This window comes from Canis lupus, chromosome 33 (assembly GCF_011100685.1).
Source record: "Canis lupus familiaris isolate Mischka breed German Shepherd chromosome 33, alternate assembly UU_Cfam_GSD_1.0, whole genome shotgun sequence".
NCBI classification, from domain to species: Eukaryota; Metazoa; Chordata; class Mammalia; order Carnivora; family Canidae; genus Canis; species Canis lupus.
The window spans coordinates 26,108,994-26,133,311 of record NC_049254.1 but is presented as its reverse complement, the minus strand read 5'-3'; the positions used below and the strand labels follow the sequence as shown (position 1 = coordinate 26,133,311).

The 24,318-nt window shown below is 37.5% G+C and overlaps 1 protein-coding gene across 1 annotated transcript; it reads right to left on the bottom strand.

The window, feature by feature from the left end:
- Positions 1 to 10,574: 10,574 nt before the first annotated feature.
- On the bottom strand, positions 10,575 to 21,776 carry CSTA (cystatin A). Its single transcript, XM_038583005.1, has 3 exons — positions 21,506 to 21,776; positions 13,914 to 14,015; positions 10,575 to 10,822 (listed from the first exon to the last, which is right to left on the bottom strand). Exons 1-3 carry the CDS (start codon positions 21,569 to 21,571, stop codon positions 10,694 to 10,696), a joined length of 297 nt encoding a protein of 98 aa, XP_038438933.1. The 5' UTR covers positions 21,572 to 21,776; the 3' UTR covers positions 10,575 to 10,693.
- Positions 21,777 to 24,318: the final 2,542 nt, after the last annotated feature.

Genomic DNA, 24,318 nt, shown 5'->3' with positions numbered 1-24,318 from the left:
GCGTATTGAATTCTTCTCATTCTTGGAATCTGATTTCCTTTTCTGCCATAAACCAGACAAATACTGCTTTCAAAGGGTCTGTGTGATTAGTTTAAGCCTGCCATGACAGTCTTCCTTTTGTTTAACTCAAAGTCAAATGATTATAGCTTTAATTATATCTGCAAATCCCTTTTGCCAGGTAAGGTAACATCACAGATGTAATGTCTCATATTCACAGTCTAAGGGATTAGAGTGGGCCATCTTAGAGAGCCATATTAGGATTCTGCCTACCATTGAGGATTTAAACAACCCACCTGGTTCTGGCACAGTTAGATTGACCAACTGGGTCATAGGTAGGCCTATGTGTTCGGTATGTAGACCCTTATCAGGTTATGCATTTAGAAGTGAGCAATAAAAGTATAAAATACCATTCTTTCAACAAATCTTTTGAGCACTTATTGCGGGTCAGATGCTTAGTTATTGGGGATATTGATAGATAAAACCTACTTTTGTGGAAATTATAATCTAATCTTAAAAAGGAAAAATTTCTTTAGGCCAGCAGTAAAAAAGGTTTTCTATAGGGCTTAAAGCGAGTGGTGCCTGACAGAAAGTTGTTTTATTTATTTATTTTTCTTTCATGTGTCTTTTCAATTGAAAGTACTCAATAAAAAAATAAGACTCAATGCATAAAGATTTTCCTGATGCTTAGGAGGGAATTGAGAATTCTTTGAAAGGATTCATAATAGCTTTTCCAGAATTTCAGGTCTGCTAAAATAATATCTAATCCAATTATGTTGGTTAGGATGTCTGAATCATCCCAATGTAACATGAAAAATGTGCAATCAATAGCCATCAGTGACTTTTAGTATAATGAATATTAATATGTTTGTGATGAATGGCATTTAAAGCCTCAAATATGAAGAAAAAGGGATGGCATAATGTTATTGAAAGTTAATTTGCCTCCTGAAACCATATCTTGCATATTCTTGCTGCCTCAATAATTGTTGATTTTGTTGGCTTGAAAGATAGGTAGGCTTCAGTCAGGGAGAGAGGGAGAAGAAGCAGAATGCAAAAGTTCAAAGGTAAGTTTGGCTTTTCCTTGGCAGGACAGAAGATAGCCATAGAAGAAACACCAATCTTTAATGAGTACTTGAGTGTCTCATGTATTCTAGGCACTATTAGCCAATACTAATACATCACTGAACAAAAGCAGATAAAAAGTCCCTGCTCTTAAAGAACTTCTATGTAGTGAAAAGAAACAATAGTAAAGTAAATTATGTAGTATGCTAAAAGATGATAAAGCTATATGCCAAAAAGGGAATCTGGAATGAGAAGTGGAAAGTGAGTGGCAAATGACTGATTTCAGCTGGTTAAGAGAACATGATAATGCCCTTGTCTTTGAAAAGCCAGTTTAAATAGAGACTGAAATATAATATACCAAATAAGTGCAGTAATAAAAAGCAAGTTTTCTATTAATTCATTCTCTGTGTGTGTCTTTTAAAGTAATCTCTATACCCAACATGGGCTCAAACTTAAAACCCCAAGATCGAGAGCCATACTGCTCTATCAACTGAGCTAACCAGGCCCTCCAGTCATTCTCTTCCTTCAGTTGTCCTTCAAAGATAACCAGTCTAGGAAATGGCGTGGTAATGTACCCAGTGCGACTGCAGTAGTCCTTGCTTCTGTGCCATGCTACCTATTTAAGACCGTCCAGGGATAACTTGTAAACTGGGAGATTAGTCCAACATGTAGTCTCACTGCAAATCAAAAAAAATGAATATTCTGCCCAAAGTTATGTAAGCTAATCAAAGGTTAGAGATTATTTCGTTGCTGATGATTTCTGTGTATACTTAACCTGATAGTTAAGCCTTGATTGTCCCTAAACAAACAAACAAAAAGCCAAGTACATAGTTGAGCATGAACATTGTAGAATATAGTCAAAAAGTGATCACTCCTGATAGGGGCAACATTTTTAGGAGAAGCCTAATTTACCCCACAGCATTATTTTGGGGAGGAAACAAAATGTTAGTAAGGTTTAAGCAAAGATAGCTCCCAGCTTCTGAATGCAGTGGCCTGCTGAGGGTAATCCCTATAAAAGGGAAGAAGACTTAAGTTAGGTGAATTTGTGGATCTCTTGATGCATGAAGAAAGGACAGCAAATCCACTGAACTATAGTTGCAGTTGATGGAGTGGGTTTTCCACTCTAATTTTATTTTATTTTTTTATTTTATTTTATTTATTTTATTTTATTTTATTTTATTTTATTTTATTTTTATTTTTCTAATTTTAAAAATGTAGGCAAAATTTGACTCCTGCTTAAAATTCCTCAGTGGCTTCTGAAGGATAAGTACCAGGTTCTTAAAACTGTTTTTGAAATCCTTTATGCTCTGGCTCCTGCTTACCTCCAACCTCACTCTCTGCAATGTACTCTATTCCCCACTAGTAGGAAACCATTTAGGTTTCCAGAAAAGACCCAGTGTTACCTCTGAACTTCAGCACATGTACTCTTCCCTGGCCAACTCCTACCCTTGCTTCATGTCTCAGCTATCGTTTCCTTTAGCGAGCTTTTCTTGACTTCTCAAATACAAATTAGATGTCCTTATGTGTCCACATGATAAACACCTCTCATGATCTTTATCATCCTGTTCAATTGGTGGTTTACCTCTAACCCACTAGGTTTTGAGGGCTGGCACTGTGGAGTCCTCAGTGCTTAGGATAGTTAAGCCTGAGATACTGCTAGTTTTCTACCCTATATCTGTTTTCCTCTTCCTGAACAATAGAATCCTGATTTTGTCTACAATAGCATTGTGCCCAGTTTCCCTTGCAGCCCCAGATAGCAGTGAGGTAGTTTTTGACAATGAGATATAAACAGGAGACTTGGTGCATTTTGGGGAAACTTTCCTGATACGGGTATTGTCCTTCTTTCTCCCTGGAGTGTGGTTAGGATTGCTAGAACAAGGGTGAGAACTATTTGCTCACATGGTGGTGAACACGAAGATAAAAGCCACATGTTGATGGCTGAACAGAAAGAAGGAGACTGGATCCTTGGTGGCATTGTGATTTGCCATACCAGCCCTGGGCTGTGTCCCCAAACTTGTTATTAAGTGAGGGCAGGGATTTTTAATTTATTCATTCAAGGATGTAATAGGAGTGGTTCATTTATTTGGGTAAACCTCTATGTTTAGGATTCTGTTACATGGAGCTAAATGCAGCCCTTAAGTGGTATGTTCAATGAGCGAACAGTATACTAATAGCTCATTTGTTCATTGCTTACTACAAATTAGTTACCATTCTAAGTATTTTACATGATTGCTATATTTGGGAGATGAAGTTTGGGAGATTCTAATAGGCAAATGCTAGAAAAGACTTGGCCCTAAACCAGGTCAGAGTGTATGAAAGAATCTGGGGGAAATTCATCCTCTTTCTCTAAAAGGAATGGCTTGGCATTAAGAGCTAGTTCAACTAGGATCAGTTCATTACTTGGCTCCTAGGGACTTGGGTCAGATCTCATTCCAATATTGCAACAAACAGGGTCCTGGGATTGAGCCCCACTACAGGCTCCCTGCTTAGTGGGGGAGTCTGCTTGTCCCTTTCCTCCGCCTGCCCCCAGTCCTGCTCTTTTACTATCTCTCAAATACAATCATTAAAAAAATATATTGCAACAAATACAGAGGATTTTGTGTGTGTGTGTGTGTTTTCTCAGTTGTTAAACCTGCATTAAATCCTCCCCCCCCCCCGCCCCCATCAACTTTGCCCCACTTCTCTAAGGACATAATATTCCTGTCTATCCGTCCAACCATCCACTCACCCATCCATCCATCCCTCCATCCATATGTTCGTCATGTGGATCAGATACCAGCCACACCACAGCCCTTCCTAGGAAAGACTCTGGCCCAGAGCTCCTACTGAAAGAGCACCCCTTAGTAGCCCATATTACACTATGCTGGTTCAACCAGGGCTGGGCAACTGACCAGGAACTGCTAGATGTTGGTCCGTGTTTTAGGACATGTCCTGGGCCAAGAAGATAATCTAGATAATCTAATTCTTCAAGGCTTTGAACTGAGCAATACTGAGGAAATGATGTAGTTAGCAGTGGAAGGGGAAGCTTGAAGGGAAGTAAGTGGTGTTGAGGTGCAGTAGGGGCCACGGTGGTCCATTGTTCTGAGAAAGCAGGAGCCGTGAGGACACACAGAAGCAGAGAAAATACACAGAAGAAAGGTCAGTTGGAGCTGGCACAAAAGTGGACAGAGACAGAGATGCAGACCACACAGCTCCTTGGGGCATAGCTGAGCCCATTAATACAGCTCTAGAGTAAACCCACATCCATAGTTCCTCAGGTTCTTAGAGCTGCCTTGGATTCTGGTTCTTGGGTCTCCAGCTGCGAGACCCAGTTCTGTATGGGTCAGTCCCCCTTCACAAGGCTGGTTGTTTGACATTTCCTAGATTTCTAAGCAGGCGCATCTTTATGATAAATCCGCGTTACATAAAATAAACTCTCTTGAACCAAAGGAGTCCATCAAGCATGTTCCCACTGAGTCAGGTGGCCAAGTGGATATCTCCCTGTTTAAACTATCCATTGACATTAGGACATTTTTATCCTCATTCGGTACTTCCTCATATTGTCATTTAAAGTACTATGTATGTGCTTGGATAGTTCCTCGGGAGAAACTCCCCTCTGTGTCTGAACCAAATTCTAGCAAGGGAAGACTCAGAAGCCTCCAGGGTCCAGGATGAGTCTTCAGTTCTTTCCTAAAATAAGAAACCAGACAGAAAATGATAGATTCGCTCCCTCCGGTAAGTGAAGAAACCGGTTTCCCAAGCCAGAACAGAGAAGGCATTGCCTACAACCCTGACCAGAATCACTACCTCTGAGTTGTCACTTGGCCCTAATACCAGTCGTTTAAAAACAGTCTGTGGCAGAGAATTTGGGAGGGCCTAACAGCTGGCGTTGAGTCTTTCACCCTTGTAAGACAAGTACATTCTCTCAGTTTCTCTCTTGGGGATTAGACAAAACAATTTTTGCAGTAGAGTACAAATTCTTGCCCCCGGGTTCCATTTCAAATTTGATGGGGGTGGGGGGGGGGGGGCGGGAAATGCAGTTAAGTCACTCCCTTTAAAAAATATCTTTCACGTTAAAATTGTTTTTAAAAAGAATAGTTTAATGTTTCAACATAGTGCAAATCTTCAGTAACAGTGTAATTTTTCAACAACTTTTAGTAAATGAAAAATTACCTTCACACTTTTTATTTTACCCAGACTAAACAGATTTGGGTCACATTTTCTGACATCTATTTTTTTGTTTTCATCATCTTGTTTTGGCTGGTCTCAGCCTGTCAATAACCAATGTGGCTGGACCAGCATTTGGGGTTCTTACAATGATTTCAAGACACCCTGCAGCCCTTGAGCAATTACTATCAGGAAACTTCGGCGGGGTGGGAAGGACATTATTACTGTCATGGTTTACCCTACATATCTATTCTGTTTTTAATGTACTATCAAAATTTTTGTGATAAATTTTAAGCTTTGAAATATATTTCCAATTCTATTGGGGCAAATATTAAACCTTTTTCTTTTTTCCTTTATATCACTCTATTGCTCGACCCTGGCTGACATTAGAATCATCTGGACTTTATTTCAGATTCTTAGTCAATTAGTCTGCATGGGGCCTGACTTGGGACTTTTATTTTAAAGATTTTATTCATTTATTTGAGAGAGAGTGAGAGAGGGGCTGACAGAGAGAGAACATAAGCAGGGGGAGGGGCAGAGAGGGAGAAGCAGACTCCCCACTGAGCAGGGAGCCAGACTCTGGGCTCTATTCCAAGAGTTCCATTCTGGGACTTTGGGATCATAGCCTGAACCAAAGGCAGACACTTAACCAACCAAACCACCCAGATGCCCCCCCCGACTTGGTACTTTTAAAAAATTTATAAATTAAATGATTCCAATATGCAGGGACGATTGAGAATCACTGCACACATTACTTGGTCTTCTTTACTATTTATTCCTGTTTGTTACCATGTTCTTGCTAACATGAAGTCTACTTAACCAGTGACAGGTTATGTTGATCCATTTATTCAAGTCTTTTATTTCTGACAGTGAAATGCTGTAATTGTCTTTGCGTATGTTCTATATGCCCCTTATTAGATTAGTTTTTTAAATCTGTGGTATATTCAGACTTCTATACCAAAATCAGGATAATGTATAAATAAATCTAATCAATATGATTAAAGTTGTGTATATACTTGACCAGCTGCTTTGAGTTTATAGCTATAGATGTTCATGTGTCCATGTTTGCATTGTTCAGAAAAGGATTCTTATTATTAGGCCAATGGGATCATTTCTGGTATGCTCTGTTACCTAAGAGCCCTATGGCATTAATACTAGTTCATTGATTGAACTTAATATCTATGTGCTAGGAGCTGAAGGCAGATGAACAGGACAGTTTCTTTATTATGAAGGATCTAGCAGTGGTTTCTCTCAGTTTCTCTCTTGGGGGTTAGACAAAACAATTTTTGCAATAGAGTACAAATTCTTGCTCCCAGATTCCATTTCAAACTTGATTGGGGGAAATGCAATAAGTCACTCCCTTTAAAAAAATTATCTTTCACGTTAAAATTGTTTTTAAGAAGAATAGTTTAATTATATATATATATATATGTGCATATATATATATATATATATGCACATATATATAACTATTTCAAGCTCTCCCTTACGTCCTACGGGGGACAGAATACATAAGCAAATGAATTCTGAGTGTAGGGATTAAGAGCATTGGTCCTGGAGGCAAATAGCCTGGGATTATATCTTCACTTTATTAACTAGCCATGAGGCTCTGGGCAGTAACTTAACCTCTCTACACTCAGTCTTCCATAGAGAGAGGATAATAACAATATTTATCTCATGAGGTTGTTATGGGAATTAATGAGTTATATGTGTAAAGTCTTTAGAACACTATGTGGTATATAATAAGCACTTAATATATACTATTATTATTTGGGAACAGAGGGACTGATAAGTGGCACTAGTAGCATGGATGAACAGAGTGCAGAACAGAGGGAGACATTATTTTGGGCATCTTTAAAACAAATTTCCTCTTTTCCCTTCTCTCCTTTCTCCTTTCCTCTTTCTTGTACTTCTTCCTTACTTCTCCTTCCTAACAATTCAGTCCAAAATCCATTAGGTAGGTCCAAGGAAGGAATACTATGAACAATTATATGCCAATAAATTAGATAATATAGATGAAATGAATAAATTTTTAGAAAGACAATACCAAAACCAACTCAAGAGGAAAGAGTCAGTCTAAATACACCTATAACAAGTGAAGAGATTAAATCAGTAATCAAAAACTTCCTATAAAGAAAAGCCCAGGCCCAGATAGCTCCACTACTGAATTCTACCAAACATTAAAAAAATAATTAATACCAATTCTACAAAAAACTCTTCCAAAAAGTAGAGGAGAGAAAACTTTTCAACTCATCCTATGAGACCAGTATCACATAAATACCAAAACCAAGACATCACAAGAAAACTATAGATCAATATCTCTCATGAGTATAGATACAAAAGTCTTCAACAAAATGCTAGCAAATCTAGCACATGAAAAAATATTATACACCATGACCACATGAGATTAATTCTAGGAATGTGAAATTGGCTTAACATTCAAAAATCAATTAATGTTAAACTCTATAGTGAAAGAATAAAAGGCAAAACCACATGAACATCTTAAAAGATGCAGAAAAAAAGCATTTGACAAAATATAATAGCTTTTCATAACTAAAAAAGAAAAACTAAAAGAAAATGTCATCAACTTGATAAAGGGCATCTACAAAAATCACACAGCTAACATCATACTAGTGAATGACTGGATGCTTTCCCTCTAAGATCAGGAACAAGACAACAATATACACTCTCACCACTTCTATTTAACTTTATATCAGAGGTTCTAGACAGTAATTAAGGACAAAATAAAAGATATTCAGACTGGAAAGGAAGAAGTAAAACCATCTTTCTTTGCAGATGATATGATCTTGTTGTAAAGGAAAATCCTAAGAAATCTACCAATAAACAATTTCAGCAAGATTGAAGAATACAAGACCAATATACTAAAATTGATTGCATTTCTATACACATGCAATTAATAAGCCAAAATAAAATTAAGGAAACAATTTCATTTACAATAGCATCCATAAGAATAAAATACTTAGAAATAAGTTTAACAAATAAGTGCAAAACTCATGCCCTGAAAACTATAAAACATTATCAAAAGAAATTACAGAAAATGTAAATATTTGAGGAAACATCCCCATATTCATGGATTGGAAGGTTTAATACTGTTAAAATGGCATTACTCCACAAATTGACCTACAGATTCAACATAATCCCTATTAGAATCCTAGCTGACTTCTTTGTAGAAATGTATTAGCTGATTCTACAATTCATACAGACTTTCAAAGGGTCCAGAAGAACCAAAACATTTTTAAAAAAGAAGAAAATTGGAGGATTCACACTTGCTGATTTCAAAACTTACTACAAAGCAACAGTATCAAGAAAAGTGTGGTATTGGCATAAAGAAAGACATGTAGACTAATAGAATAGAATTGAGGATCCAGAAAATGAATTTATGTGCCTGTGATGTTTCTACAAGGATGCCAAGACCATTCAATATGGAAATGAATAGACTTTTCAACAAATGGTGGTAGAACAACTAGATAGCCATTTACAAAAGAATCAAGTTGGATCCTTACCTCATACTACTTATAAAAATTAACTAAGAAAAATTAACTCATTAATAAAAAATTAACTCAAAAGGAATCAAACACCTAAGGGTAAATATTAAAACTATACAATTCTTAGAAGAAAACAGAGGAGTAGATCATGTGCTTGGATTTGATAAAGGATCCTTAGATCTGACACCAAAAGCACAATAACTTAAACGGAAAAAAACATAATTTGCATTTCATTAAAATTAAAAACTTTGACACTTAAAGGACAGTATCAAAAAGTAAAAAAGAGCCACAGAATGGGAGAAAATATTTACAAAGTATATCTCTGATAAGACTATATCCAAAATATGCAAAGAAATCTTACAACTCAAAAAAAAAAAAGAAAGAAAGAAAGAAAGAAATCTTACAACTCAATAATAAAGACAAATAGCCTGATTAAAAAATGGGCAAAGGATCTGAATAGACATTTCTCCAAGGAAGATATGCAAATAGATAATAAGATCATGAAGAGATACTTGACATCATTTGTCATCAGGGAAACGCACATCAGAACCATAATACGATACCACTTCATACCATTATGATGCCTAGACTCAAAAGGGCAGATAATAGCAAGTGTTGTAGGATGTGAAGAAATCCAAACTCTCCTACACTGCTGGTGGGAATGTAAAATGATGCAGCTACTTTGGAAAACAGGCCATAAGTTCCTTGAACAATTAAACATATAGAGTTGCCATATGAAATAGCAAGTTAGCCTTAGGTATACACCCAAGAGACATGAAAACATATGTATGGACAAAACAAAGTGTGCAAATGTTTGTACATTGTCCATAATAGCCAAAAGGTAAAAGCAACTCAAATATCCATCAACTGATAAGTGGATGAACAAAATGTAGTATATCCATAAAAGTGAATATTATTTGACCACAAAATAAATAAAACATTGGCACATGCTACAACATAGATGAATCTCCAAAACACTTTATTAAGTGGAATAAGCCAGTTGCAGAAACCCACTTGTGATTTAAAACTTATGAAATGTCTAGAATAGGCAGGTCTATAGAAACAGTAAATAAACTAGGGGTGAAGTTGTGGAGGAGGATGGGGGGATGATAGCTAAAAGGTATGGAGTTTCTTTTTGAAGTGATGAAAATGTTCTAAAATTGTCTCTGTGATGGTTGCACACATTTTTAAATCTACTAAAAACTTTTGAATCGTATACTTTAATTGGATGAATTATATGATATATAAATTATATCTTAATAGAGGTTTTAGAAAAAAGAAAAACAGCAATTAAATGGAACACTTGGTTTTGGACTGGAACTTTTAGCAATAAAGGACATTTTGGGGATGACTGGGGAAACTGAATGTTTTCTGGGGATTAGATGTTAGCATATGTATCAGTGTTACTTTCTTGATTTTGATAGTTGCATTTCAGTTATTCAGGAGAAAATGCTTGTTAGTAGGAAATGTAAACTAAAGTGTTGATGGATGATGGGGCATCACTGTAGGTAACTCATTCTCAAATGTCTGGAAAAAAGTATTTTTGCAACTTATTTGTGAGATTATTTCAAAATATAAATATATAATATAATATATATAAATATATTTCATAAAATAACTGATTTAATTTTAAAATCTGAGGCTAGGGATGGAATATTGTGCCCTGTGATTGCTAAGATTCTTAGCCTGCCTATGGTGAGAATGGTGGTGGTGGTGGTGGTAGTGGTCTTATTCTTCAGCAAGTTGCATTGGGCCTAAGTTCTATAAGATTTCCAGCTGACATTGATTTGTATGGAATTTCTACTCTAAAGCAATAACATTGACTTTGAGAAAGAAAAGGTAAATACTATTTAACACAAAAGATAAATAGTTGAAGAAATCAATTTATTTGAAAAGGAATGCTTTCTTGTTGTTACATTTATTAGCAGGGAACATTAATCAATAGCCAGTAGAAAATATCAGACCACTTTTGGAACGTGCTGCTAAAAGCCTGTGAGCTCATCATCCTTGCTTTTGTCAGTCTGGTAACCAGTAAGTGTCAAAGTTGGATTTTGTCCAGGAAGGCCTTTGAATATTTTTAGGTGAATATAACTATTATCACCTACCCGCACCTAAAAGAGAAGAAAAAGAAAAAAATTAAAAAGAGATTCATTCAAATGCAACTTTGCCATGTAAAACATTCTCAGACTTAAAGACTCAATGAAATAAGGTTTTCTAGAACAGTATTTCTTAGACTCTTGATTTTCATAAATCTATCACCTTATTTTATGATAAAGGGCAGGCTAAAGGCATGGCAAGAGGCATAAGCCCTTTTTTTTTTCTTTTCTTTTCTTTTCTTTTCTTTTCTTTTCTTCTTTTCTTTCTTTTCTTCTCTTCTCTTTTCTTTTCTTTTTTCTTACTATTTTCCACTTTGGGTACAAATGAAGGTGCATTTCATTTTCAAAGATGCACAATGCAAGAGAACAAAGGACAGTTTCTTTGTTGATTCTGTTTTCTGACTTCCAAATTGGGACACTTTATTTGCTACATGGTTTGAGAAGGGAGGAGGAAAATCAGAATTGTCCTAGAAAATTTGGGATGTTTGTTCCCATATCTCTATTAGAACCTACATTATAAATGCCCACTGATAGGACTGAGCAGGGACCAGAGGATGGACAGTCTAGTGTCCCTATAAAGTGAAGGGTTCTTGCTGGGAAGTCGTTGGTATGAAAATTGAAATGGTAGTGTGGGCATGAATCTAGGACCTAGATAATCATGATAAGAATTTAAACTTTCATTTTTGGTTGGTACAATAAAAGTTTTGTCATAGAATAATATTTGTTTACATTCTGATGTCCCTTCCTAATTAACAAATACCATTTATCAAATGTTTACTACGATTTGTAGGCTATGATGAACATTTTATATACTTCTTACTATGGGCCTGAACAAAGGTAGAACCATGACAGTTTTACAGATGCAGAAAGCATCTGTGTAATTAGTAGAGATTAAGTAAATTTCCATAAGTCTCTCAGCTAATAGGTGACAGAATCAAAACCCACATCTAGACTCCAATATCAATGTTATTTTCACTCTATGGTGTAACCATTTTTTTTCATGTAGGCTCCACACCCAGCATGGAGCCCAATGTGAGGCCTGAACTTATAACCTAAGATCAAGACCCAGGCTGAGATCAAGAGTTAGATGCTCCACCAACTGAGCCACTCAGATTCCCCTACTATGTAAACTTTTTTTTTTTTCTATGTAAACTTTTAAAAGCATTTATTCTGTACTTAGAACAGGACATCAGCCTTTGCATACATTATTAGAAGCAGCACAGCCAGTAGTTCAGCATCAGACCACCTGGCTTCATATCCTGCCTCTGCTCTTACAACTGTATGATATTTGTTAGTTGCTCCATCTCCCTGGGGCTCCATTTTCTCATCAGTAACACAAGGGAAATCATCACACTTAGCTCATAGATTTGCTGAGTGGATTCAAAGAGATAATACATGTCCAGCCCTAAGAACAGAGCCTGCCTGGCACGTTGTAAGTGCTCAGTAAATTTCTTGCTCATTTATTCCACACAACATCTGGCAAAGTAGGTTTTTATCTGCATTGCACAGATAAGGCCCTTGAGGCTCAGAGAAGATGAAGGGCTGTGATCACACAGGCACTGACTAGTGGCACAAATTGAACAGGGGATCAAACCCAGAACTACCTGACACCACAGGCTGCAGCCCTTCCATTCCACCACCTGCCTCTTGATAGATACTTGAGAAAGAACATAGAAGGTCTCATCATCAGAAAGACCTTACATGTAGAGAACAGTTCAGAGCAGAGATCAACAGCTAGATGGCAGGAAGTAATGGGGGGACTGGAGTCAGCAGTTGTAATCCAGTATGAGAAAGTTAACCAGGCAAGTGGTCTTAAGGAATGAAATTTTCAAGTTTCTTGATGAGCTTTTTAGGAAATACATGAGCTGGTTAATTTGTGAAATTTATGAACTAGGACTAATTGTAAACTATTAAAACAATGATTTCAATTTTGATGCAATGTTTCTTGTCTTTGAACAAAATCATTTTTAAGTGGAAAACATTCTTTTTTAGCTGTGAAGAAAGCAGATTGAGAAAGGAGGAAATGATTGTGCCATTGCTTTCTGAGGATAAGGCGGGATCTCATTCATGTGCTCCACCACAGGACCCTGGCATATGCTAGGAGCCCAAATTCAGTAGGACTGCGCTGATCCATTTACATGACCCAGTGTTGTAATCTTCCTATGCTGAGCTGGTTAGGATCTGTTATTTTAAATTTTTTGCTGAAAACATTTTTTAAGCATTTTATGTCGTAAGTAGTTAATTGTTAAAGAAAAATAAGCCAGACTGTGCCTTGGTCAAATGGTTTTGTAAAGATCAAGCACATACGTTTGAATATCTGTTATTATTTATTAAATCAGAATTATCATCTCAATACAAAAAGATGAAGATAGTTCTCAAGTATCTACGGTTGACTTGTTGAATTGGTTTTCTCTCAACTTTGCAACCATTTTCTTCAGTTACAACTGGGATAGTGCATCACTTAATTTGTTGATGTAGCTATGAATTAAATTCTAAATTATCTTAAATGTTCCACTGTTTTAAACTATACCTTCAGTGTCACAAATTGAATCCACTTACTTGAATTGCAAAAATTGTTTACATTGTGTTAATCAAAATGCTTATGTAAAAGACAAAAGAGGTTTCAACTATTTTCCCACCTTAAATGTATTTAAGTCATTCCTAAAATCCATATAGTGTAGACACATAGAATCATAAAGCTTTGAGTGGAGCATCTGGCTCAGCTCCAAGCCCGTGGGCAACTGAGATATTCTCTCACTTTACACAAAAAGCGCTATAGCCACAAACTAAGCATGCTTGGAACTGTTATGAAATCTCTTTCTATACGATTTTTGACAAACGTAATTTGTAAATTGTAATTGTAATTTGGAAGGAGTCAACATAAGAGAGCTTTCTAAATTCATAGGAAACAGATAGTATAAATATACCATCATCTACCAAATTTGAGAGTCTATTACCACTCTCAATTTCATGCTAGGTAAGCACCTTCATTTAGGACAACCGGAAGGGACAAAAATGGTAGGGGTGACAGGAAGCATCACACCAAGTGAAAAATCCCATATCTTTTAGTGCCAAGGTGAACTCATCAAGGATGTTGAACTCTAACCTTAATGTAGTAATTTATTCCAGCCACCACTTGAGTTTTATACTCTACGGCTTCAAATTCTTGGTAAGTCTCATTTGTTTTTTCTTCAAGCTGAGGTTTAACCTTAAGAAGAGAAAAAGAGGAAACACATTACCAAAGCTATATGGGACTCCATTTGTGTGATTTACAAGTCCGGGAACCTTGTGTTTCTAAAGGTCCTTGAACATAGTAACGAGAGGTATTTTTGGTATTTCAAGGAAAAGAAACCATCTATCTTCAAAAAAATTACATGGGCTAACTAAAATGTTAAATTTTTCTGCTTTAGGCTGCATTTACATCAACTCAGCATGGCAATTTGGCAATATGGTAATGTTTTCACTAGTAAAGCTCTGATAAGAAGTTTTAATAAAAATGGGAGGGAGAGCAATAATTACTACTTCACTTCCACATTTTTTATTTGGAAATAATTTCAGACTCAAAGTTGCAAAAATAATATAGGGTACCTCAAGACCTTTGATTCAATCACATCTGCAATTTCCTTTGCCATGGGGGATAACACGTTTACAGGATTCAGGGATTGGGTTGTTGGCCACCAGTCTGTCTACCACAGAGGGATTATAAGCTTTGGTGCCAGCTTACCCGAACCAAGCATGACAAAGGACTGGAGAGTCTCAAATGCAATCTATGAACTTTTACTAACTCTACTGGTTTTCAGTATCAGTCCTTCATCCCTCCCTCAGCTGAGCCTGATATGCTAGTGTCCACTATGTTCTCTCTGACTCACTTTGTTAAGATAAGAGTACAGCTTGGAAGATAGTGAAAGGGGCGGCCTCATTGCTCCTCATACAGATCTGCCATCGGTTTTCCTGGTGTTAGCCCTATGCCTCACTCTCATCTTCATATGTTTCTGGCATTGCTAGTGCTTGAGCCACTTCGAAATTCTGCACCATGAATCCACTTGCTGCTGGCTCATCTTTCCCTTCTGTGGCTGGGCTCCGTCTAGGTGGCCCAGTCATTTTCCATCGTTCACTGGTTTTCTGTCTTCCAAGGTTTGGTCAGTATCTCTGAGGTGGTGTTTGCCTATCTCCTGTTCTCTTCCTATTTGTGGTTTTGTAGCCTTTCTCTTCTAATCTTTTTCTGTCATCTAAAAGAAAGTAGATGTGTATGTTCGATATATCTTGTTTATTGGGAAATTGCCTCCCTTCCCTTAACTAAAGCATTTTTACGTATTTCAGGCGGGCCTCTTGTGCATCTGGGTTCTCCCAAGGCCGTTCAGTCCTTCCCATCAGTGGACAGATATACTGAATCCTTTTCTATTGGTGCTTTGGTTGGTGTACCAGAACTGGTTTTCAAAGATGTAAACATTTTTCAACTCTTTGAGTTCTCAGACCATTTTAGAGGATGTAGCACCTCATGGACCACTATCCATTTCTCCTGTGACCTTCAGAATGGATGAGAAGAGTGTGATATTGCTTTCTTGAGGTGGAAAATGAAGATGGAAAGTGAGATGGAAAATGAAGCTTCAAAGTGGAGAAAGGAAGGAGACAAATCATGAGGGGCAAAAAACCCAAATGGAAAGAGGTAGGGTGCAGGAGAGAGGAGGAAAAGGTAGGCAGAAATGCAGAGAGAAATCGAGTAGGGAGAGTAGCCTTACTGTCCTATTGCTTCCCCTGTCTAATCCCTCTGAGCCAACACTGGGTACCAGTTAAGTTAGGAGCTGAGTTGGAAAGGGTTAATCTCCAAACCCAAAATTGTCTATTCAAATCTCATTTCACAAATGAGGGACCTGAAGCTGTGAGGAGAACATGACTGCTGAAGGCTGAAAAATTATTAATTACAGTAACCTAAGATTTTCAATCCCTTGTCTGATAGTGTAAGTATCTGATTTATCTGTTCCAATGACCTGTATTCCTTCTGGTTTCCAGTCTTTTGGTGATGGTGGTTTGGTTTTATTTTTTACCGAATATCAGAAAATTTTATTTCTAACTGTCCTAAAAAATAGATCAAAATTTGTAACCTTTCTCCTGCATCTGTGCAGGCCACAAGTCCAGAATTTTCCATAAGAGAGCTGATTTCCAATGTTCTGGTTTGTTTTGGTAAGTGCACTGGCACTTGTTAGACTGTGTGCCATGATTTCAGGTTTACTGTACTTATTACCCCTCGCCTTGTTCTCTTTTCCCAGTGAAACAGTTTGGTGTTCTTCTAGTGTTGGGTGCTATGAATCTGGGGTGATGAGGTCTAAGCTGAGGGCAAGTAAGGAGGCATAATAGGAAGGAAATGGTCAGTGGATTTTCAGAAGGTAGCTTGGTGTTGAACACCCCTACCCCTGCCCAGGGATGGGTGCTGGGAGGATGGAGGCCAGCTGGGAGTGGTGGTCTGGGACCTGGTGGTACACAGACAGACCTTGAGCTGAACACAGTTGGCATTCACCTTCCTCAGCCTGTCATGCATGGTAGTGGCTGAGACGCTGGAAGAAACAGTGTGGGTTTGTCACTTGGGCCCCAGCCGGAGAAAGGATGCTACCAGAGAGGAACAACTGGCACAATTACCCTAAAGCTGTTCAAGATATTTTTATTGTTGCAGAGCATGAATCTTGGTGAGTTGTTAGTTCTCTGGGATCTGAAGATTTGAGCCATGCTGCACCCAACACCTAGGCACTTTCCCCGTCTATAATCATTCTGCAGAAACACTGGGCTATGCGTAATTTAGAGAAGAATGGGTAGAAAGGTGATAGTGGCAACATGAGTTCACCATACTTTGGGATGTTTTACAAAGTAAGAAAGGAGAGTTTGCATATAGCATAAAAGTAGAGTAGAGCTGATAAGTGACTTATAGACATTTGTCATCTATGTTTTGAAGGAAGGGGCATGTATGGGGCAAGGTACCTGGTATGCAAGAAATGATGGCACCCCACATAAGAGAGGAAGGGAAAGAGTCTTGGACTGGAGGGAAGAATGAGATCCAGCAGGGCGTAAGGAAATTGGGAGTGTTCTTGTACCAGATGACTGCAGTCTTTTAAGAGAAGGAACTGAGATACTGGCTGGAGGGGCCATGGGGATGGGAGGGACTGAGAAACCAAGGAGAGAGGAGGTCCAGGTCCACTTCTCTGGGGTTTCTAGAAAAGGGCCCATAGGATGTGACTGAAAGGATGTTCTGGTAGCCTGAGGCTCCTGCTGGGGTTGTTTGCTGGCATGAATTCATAGATTTCTATTGAGTGAGTTTCTGTGGTTCTACAACTTCCTTAAGCAAAGTTTCTGAACCTGGAGCAGAAGCTGAAGAGGAAGTGGTGACAGTGGGAGTGATCTCTAATTGAGGATTGCAATGCGAGAATTGCACGGGGTCAACAGCAATCAGGGGTGGAAGAGTTCATGAAACCACCCATCATGGGTCCCGGCTAGATGAGTGCTCAAGTGGACCTAGGCATATTCTGATGATGAAGACAGGAGCATAAGTGCCTGAAAGATTGTGATGCAGCTGGATGGCAGGTTCTCTGGGTGTGGCGCAGTGGAGATGTGACTGATGAAGAGGCTGTGGTTGGAGAGGAGAACACAAATGGGTGGGTGAGTGACAGCTGTGACATGCTAAGCTCCAAGGTGTGGTGTCCTTGATGGTATGCAGAGGAGGTGTTTGTATAGTGTTATGGTCTGTGTGTTTGCCAGGAATGGCATTCAGCAATTAGGTTTGACTTAGGGGTGTGTGTGTGTGTGTGTGTGTGTGTGGTGTGTTGTGTATATACCTGCACATGCATAATAATAGACCTTATTCTAAAAATAATTATTGAAATAACAGTTCTTTCCTGCACATAAACATAGTCAGAATTCTCATTCCAATTCTCAGGCCAAGTATAGCTCTTTATTTCCTTGAGCGTATCTCTTATCTTCTATTTTGTAAATGTCTCTGAAGGCAAGAATCATCTTGGTGTCCCTTCTGTCCCTACAGCAATTCACACAGTACTCTGTACATAATGTTTTCTGAATGAAGAAAGCAGGACTGTTTTTCTTCATGACACTTTGCTTTCCCACAAAGGAAAGAGGATAGAAGAGGATAGCAGAGACCCTCAACTAATACAGAGAATCCTGGGAAAGGAGAGTTTTTTCCATGTGTACATGGGACCTAAGTACCATTTACATCCTTTAGTGATACATGATACACAATTATCCTTCAGTGTCTATTATCTTCAGAATGGGGATACTCCCTTTTTTCTTCCTTCAGAAATATTCAAGTCTTCTCAACCCCAAGCTCTTTGATTGATTTTCTTCTTTTTCTGACCTCATCCAACATCCCTTTCTTTTTGACATCAAATTCCTTAAACCTGCAGTTCTTATTTTATCTTTGTTACTTTCCCCTCTCTATGAGATGGCCTCCCTTTTCCTTTCCTTCTCTCCCAAATGGAGTTTTTCCTTCAGTTGGCATTCCACTAAGAAGCTCTCTATTAAGGACAGGGAAAGCTGATAAACTTCATGTCCTCTAAGAATACCTGCATTTTATTTATTTATTTGTTTATTTGTTTGTTTATTTATTTTTAATACCTGCATTTTAACAGGTGATTTTAAAAAGTTTGAATACATAAAAAAACACCAAAGAGATAAAATTACAAGGTAAATGACAGGTAGTGGTGGTATTCCTTAGGACCACCTCAGATCATACTAAATGTATAACCACCAACACCTACTTATTTGCCTGGCTCTGACTGGGCACCTAACTAATTCTATAATCTTGGAGGTATTGATTAAATTTCTTCACCTAAAGGTGGTTTTGGTAATACCTGCTTCTTGGGGTTGTTTGTGGGGAGATAAACTTTATCATTGATAGGTAAGTGCTTCCTAAACTGATCATTCCTCTGCCTTCTAATACATAATTGGGAATTGTTCCCTAAGGTTTTCCTGTGAGAGCAGTGCCAAATGATAACTGGGAACTTAATACCCCAGGAGCTGAATTACTACACAGTAATTATTCACCTGGAAGTTAGGAGCTTTGATGGGCAATCTCTAATGTCCTTCCTGGTTACAGACCTACAATTTAAAAAATGTTCCTAACTGGAGATTGTTTTATTATTATGTTCCAGTTATCTTGACTTCTCTAAATGGACTGTAAATCCCTTGAGGGCAGGGGCCAAGTCTTAAAGTCCTTATGCATCTTCTACAACATTTAGCACAATGCTGGACACCTTAGAGATATTCAAGAAATGATTTGCTGATATTCATTTCTCAAATTGATTTAAATCTGAGGCTTACTGCTTGCACAGATAAGGCAACTTTCCATACCATGTATTTCCCTCAACTCTCATGCTTCTCTATGTTCCTGCCACTGTACAGGGGAAAAGGCAGAAGGTCAAAAATCTGAAGATAGTCTAGCTTCTTAACTAGGCAGATATTAATCTCTCTGAATCTCAGTTTGAAATCTTATGTGAGAAATGGACATGATGATTTCCTTCCCTGCTCCAGGGGTTATGAAGATCAAAGGAGAGGTCGCATGGAAGATAGGGCTTTTGAAACTTCAAAGCAACTTTCCGGGGTGATGTAGCTATTGCTTTTTTTTTTTTTTTTTAAGATTTTATTTATTTATTCATGAGAGAGAGAGAGAGGCAGAAACACAGGCAGAGGGAGAAGCAGGCTCCATGCAGGGAGCCTGACATGGGACTCGATCCTGGGTCTCCAGGATCACACCCCAGGCCGAAGGCGGTGCTCAACCGCAGGGCCACCGGGTCTGCCCTACAGCTATTGTTAATACCAAGCTCTCATTCTACCTCCTTGGCAGGGCTGGGGCCTGAGGTAAGCAGGAAGAAACACATTTTCAAATTAGTTTCATAATTTAAGATGTGGCTCACAGATGGATGTTTTTTTAACAATGCAAGGCCTTCTTATAGCTTCTTATTAAAAGAAAAATTATTCTTCTAAAGAAGATAGGCTTTTTAAAAGTCATTAAAATTTTCTGCACACTCTCTATAAACGAAATCTCAGTTATTTCCCCATTTCCCTTACAGCTCTGGTCCCTAGAGAGTCTCAGGGGGAGTTTCCAGGGTCATAGGTGAAGCAAAGATTTGAAGCAAATACCTGTGATGCCTCACCTATGCATATTTCTTTCTTGTTTTCAAGTCATTGTTATGCACATCACCTTATGTAGTTCTTACAGCACGGAGATCAGCAGAGCAAGAAGGTGATCTTCATCTCATAAGTAGAATTGAGAATTTTTTTGCAGTGCTCAGCATTTATTTATTTATTTATTTATTTATTTATTTATTTATTTATTTATAAAAGATTTATCTATTTATTTTAGAGAGAGAGAGCAAGGGGAAGGGCTTTAAAAGGAGAGGGAGAGACTCTTAAGCAGACTGTGTGCTGAGCTCAGAGCCTGACGTGACCTGAGCTGAAACCAAGAGTCAGAGGCTCAACCAACTGCACCACCAAGCACCCTCTGTGCTCTGCTTTTAGAAAGCCCATCTCCCATAGGCCTCTAGAATATCATGTATCTCCAGTCCTGTAGGCCACGAGGTCATGGACAGCAGCATAAACATCTCTTGGGAGCTGGTTAGAAATGCAGGCTCTCAGCCCACCGTACCATATCTGCATTTGAACAAGGCCCTCAGGTAATTTATGTGTACATTGACTTTTGAGAAAACTGAACTGATACAGGAACTCAAATAAAGGTATTAATGACTCAATATTACCCATTAAAGAAAGAAAAGCTACAAAGTATATGTTTTTTAAAAGAACTCTTGAAAGGGAAAGATTTATCCCCAAAGAATGTAGAATTCCAGGCATCCAATCTCTGGGGAGCACTCCAGAGCCCTAACATAGAGATCCTATCTCTTTCACTTACACAAGAAGTTGATCTTGTTGGCCAGAGTCATAGAATGAAGTTTCACAGAGAAAAAACAAGGAACGATACAAGAAAATAGGGGAACAATTTAAAAACCTAAAATAGTAACTTATATATATTTTCTTTTCATAAAATATGCAGTATAATAAAATTTTATCATATAGATGATAGCCAGTGAAACAACACTTAGAAAAATATATCAACTTACTAAAAACATTGAGTTCTGTTTTCACCATAATCAATTTTGGAATCACCATAGACTATGCCACGCCTCTTTCCTACTAGTTTAATCATCTTCTAAATATGAAGAGACTGAAATATTTTCTATTAGGCAAATTGGCAGGAAGTGTGTAAGTGGATTGTCTTCGCAATATTGTTCTTCCTTTAACCCATTTAAAAAAATCTCCCTGCAGAGCGTGTGAAGTCTAGTTCGTCAAATTGTTAACAACTTCAGACTTTAATTACATGTTGGCTCCATTTGGTAAGATTAGAAGCTTCAACAGACTGAATTAGTAATCCTAGAATCATACATTGTAAGCCTATAAAGATGAGCCAATATAAATTCTTTTATTAATGGGGAAACTGAGGCTCAGAGAAGGGATGTTACTTGCTCAAGATCACTCTCATAGGATTATTAGAGGTTTCATCTGAAAAAGTTTTTAGTTGTAGGGAAGGCTGAACAAAACCCCACATTTCTCAGTGTTCTGGTTTTCAAGTTCACCCACACGCTTAAGACGGCCCACCTAGGAACCAAGATATTAGATCAATCCTTTTCATGAGAGACATCAACTCACCTCATTAGCAATCTCCTGGACTTCTGGAGTGGCAGGTTTGGCTTCAGTTAAGCCTCCAGGCATCATTTTGGCTAATTGCTTCTTTGCTAGGCAGGATGCTGGAACTGAAGTGATCCAGTAAGCGTGGAGACTCTGGTTTTTAAAGAGGGTGTTGTTGCTCAAACAAGCTCCGCCTCCAGAAAGTTTTCTTTTTCACAAAGAGCAAAAAGGCACAAGGAAAATGAATATGTCTTGAAGCAAGCCATGGTGCTTCCTCAACAGAATATGCCATTAGGGGTTTGGGAGAATGAGGGTTGGATACAAATGGGTGTATCCAGGGAGCAACGTCGTCGCGGGGAGTCAGACTTCTCTGCATTCTCTTAGACAATAGTTTCATCCTGTTGCATCTGAGGAATGAAATCTGGAGCCACAACCAGTTTCCCAATGCTTTAAAACCTCCAATACAAAATTTTATACTTTAAAGGTATATTTATTTATTTATTTATTTATTTATTTTTTTAAAGGTATATTTATTAATAACATCAAGGCCAATTGTTTAGAGTTTACTTGACTTTATAAAGAAAGTAAAAGGGTCTTTCTGGAGAACTTTGGTTGGATATTTGTATTTTCCTTTTTCTTTTTCCTTCCTTCCTTCCTTCCTTCTTTCTTCTTTTACATTTCTAGAACTGCAGAAAAATGCAAAGAATAAAACAAGAAGCACCTATATTTCTATCACCCAGATGTAAAACTTTTAACGCTTTATCTTACCTTACTTCCCTTTTTTCTTTTTCTTTTCGTAGTTGTTTTTTAAGAAATATAATATTACTAGCCTCTCATTCCCACTTCCCCCTAACTTTGCCCTCCACAGAGGTAAAATTCACTGTGGGTTTGGAATCCTTTTAGCCCACTTTATATATTTACTTAATGTGTTTTTAAAAATTTACTTAAGTTGTATGCTAAACACATACTGTCTATATACTTTTTTCTGCTCAACATATTTTTGAGTTGAAACACAGATAGATCAATCTAATTGATTTCCTTTAAAGTTATCCTATGATAGATTTATCTATCATCTATTCTAACCGCTATATGCTATTCCACATTTTATATACTCATTCCCCTACTGATAAAGATTTGAATTATTTCTAGTTTTTTTACCCTTATCAATAATATTGCATTTTTTTCCTTTTGTACATGTGTGATGGCTTCTGCAGGGAAATTATCTAAAAGCAAAGTTGCTGTTTTATGTGGATATTTATCTGCCTTATTTTATTCAATTTTTGGAGTATATGACACACAATAAAAATGTTCAAAAGGAACAAAAGAGTTTATTTATTTATTTTTAAGAGTATATAATATAAGGAATTCTTCACCCACTCAATTCCATAGCCACCCTTTTATTCTCTAGAGACTACTGTCATGAACTTCTGTATCTTTTAGAGATATTCTTTACATGTACAAATATATAAATACTTAACTACACACATACATATGTGTGTATATACTTTTCTTCTATAAATGGTACAAATGGTATCCTACCACATAACCTATTATATACTTTGCTTTATCCCCAACAATATATTTTGGAGACTGTTTTATATTATTATATTCTACATTAATACTTTCATATTATAATTAATTAATATGTAATATATTTTATAAATTATATATTAGAAAGGTACTTTATTCTTGATAAAGTTTGGCAGGTGCTTGACAAATATTTGGAGGTAGGTAGGTGTTTTACTGGATAATCTAAGGAGTGCTATGCAGATGGATGTCCATGGAATGCCCTCATGCATGTACTGAGAAAAACAGCAACTGTGAATGACATAGTGCTCACTTAAGAGGCCACAATCATCTTAGCACTTAGCTCTGGCACAGATAATCCTTGACATCTTCCTGTGACCTTTCTAAGTCAGGTCCTCTCATATCCAGGCCTTCAACTTTTTTTCAAGGCCACAGTCCATTTCTGCCTCTCTGTTTACCAACTAGTTCAGGTGATACTTATCTCCCCGGTGGTTAGGCATGGGGTAAGCAGCATATCTTCTGTTCTCTTTTTAGAGTCTGTGACTGTTACTCTTGGATATTCCCTGTTGATTCTCAAAAATTTATTTTGGAAGCAAAAACTGACCTAAAGCAAATACTACTTTTGTCTTTGAATTTCTACTGTAATATTCTAGCTTTTCTCAAGGTAGTATGGAAGAGTCACATACAAGGATGTGCAGAAAAGAAAAGCAGAACAATGAATATAAAAAAAAGAACAATGAATGTTAACTAATTAACTAGTTAACTAACGTTAACTAATTAATTAAATGCACATTTTAAAATACCTTTAAGATTGCTCTATTGGATATTGTTTTTGGTATCAATTTTCTGGCTATCTTAATGGAACTGGACATTCTTGTATGTTTTATATGATGAGCTCATCTTCCACAGGAATGATCTTTATGGGAGGTTTAGGAATGATCTTTATGGGAGGTTTCCCTTGTGGGAAGCTGGGTTGTGGGCTTTCCTATGGGGTGGTACTCTACTGGGTTACACAGGTTACACAGGCTCCAAAGTAGGTCTTATTTTGTTGTTGGCTTAGGACTCTTGAATCATGAAAATACTGAGAATTGTAGCTTATCTACAGCTTTTGACACAGGCTCTGGGCTCTGGACTTCCCTAGCTATGTTTCCACCCATGACTGGGTAAATATTCACTCACTTACTATATATACACCCCATCATTTCCACTCCTAGGTATTTACCCAAGAGAAGTGAAAACATGTGTCCACAAAAAGACTTGTGTACAAATGTTCATAGCTGCATTATTCATAACAGTCCCAAACTGAA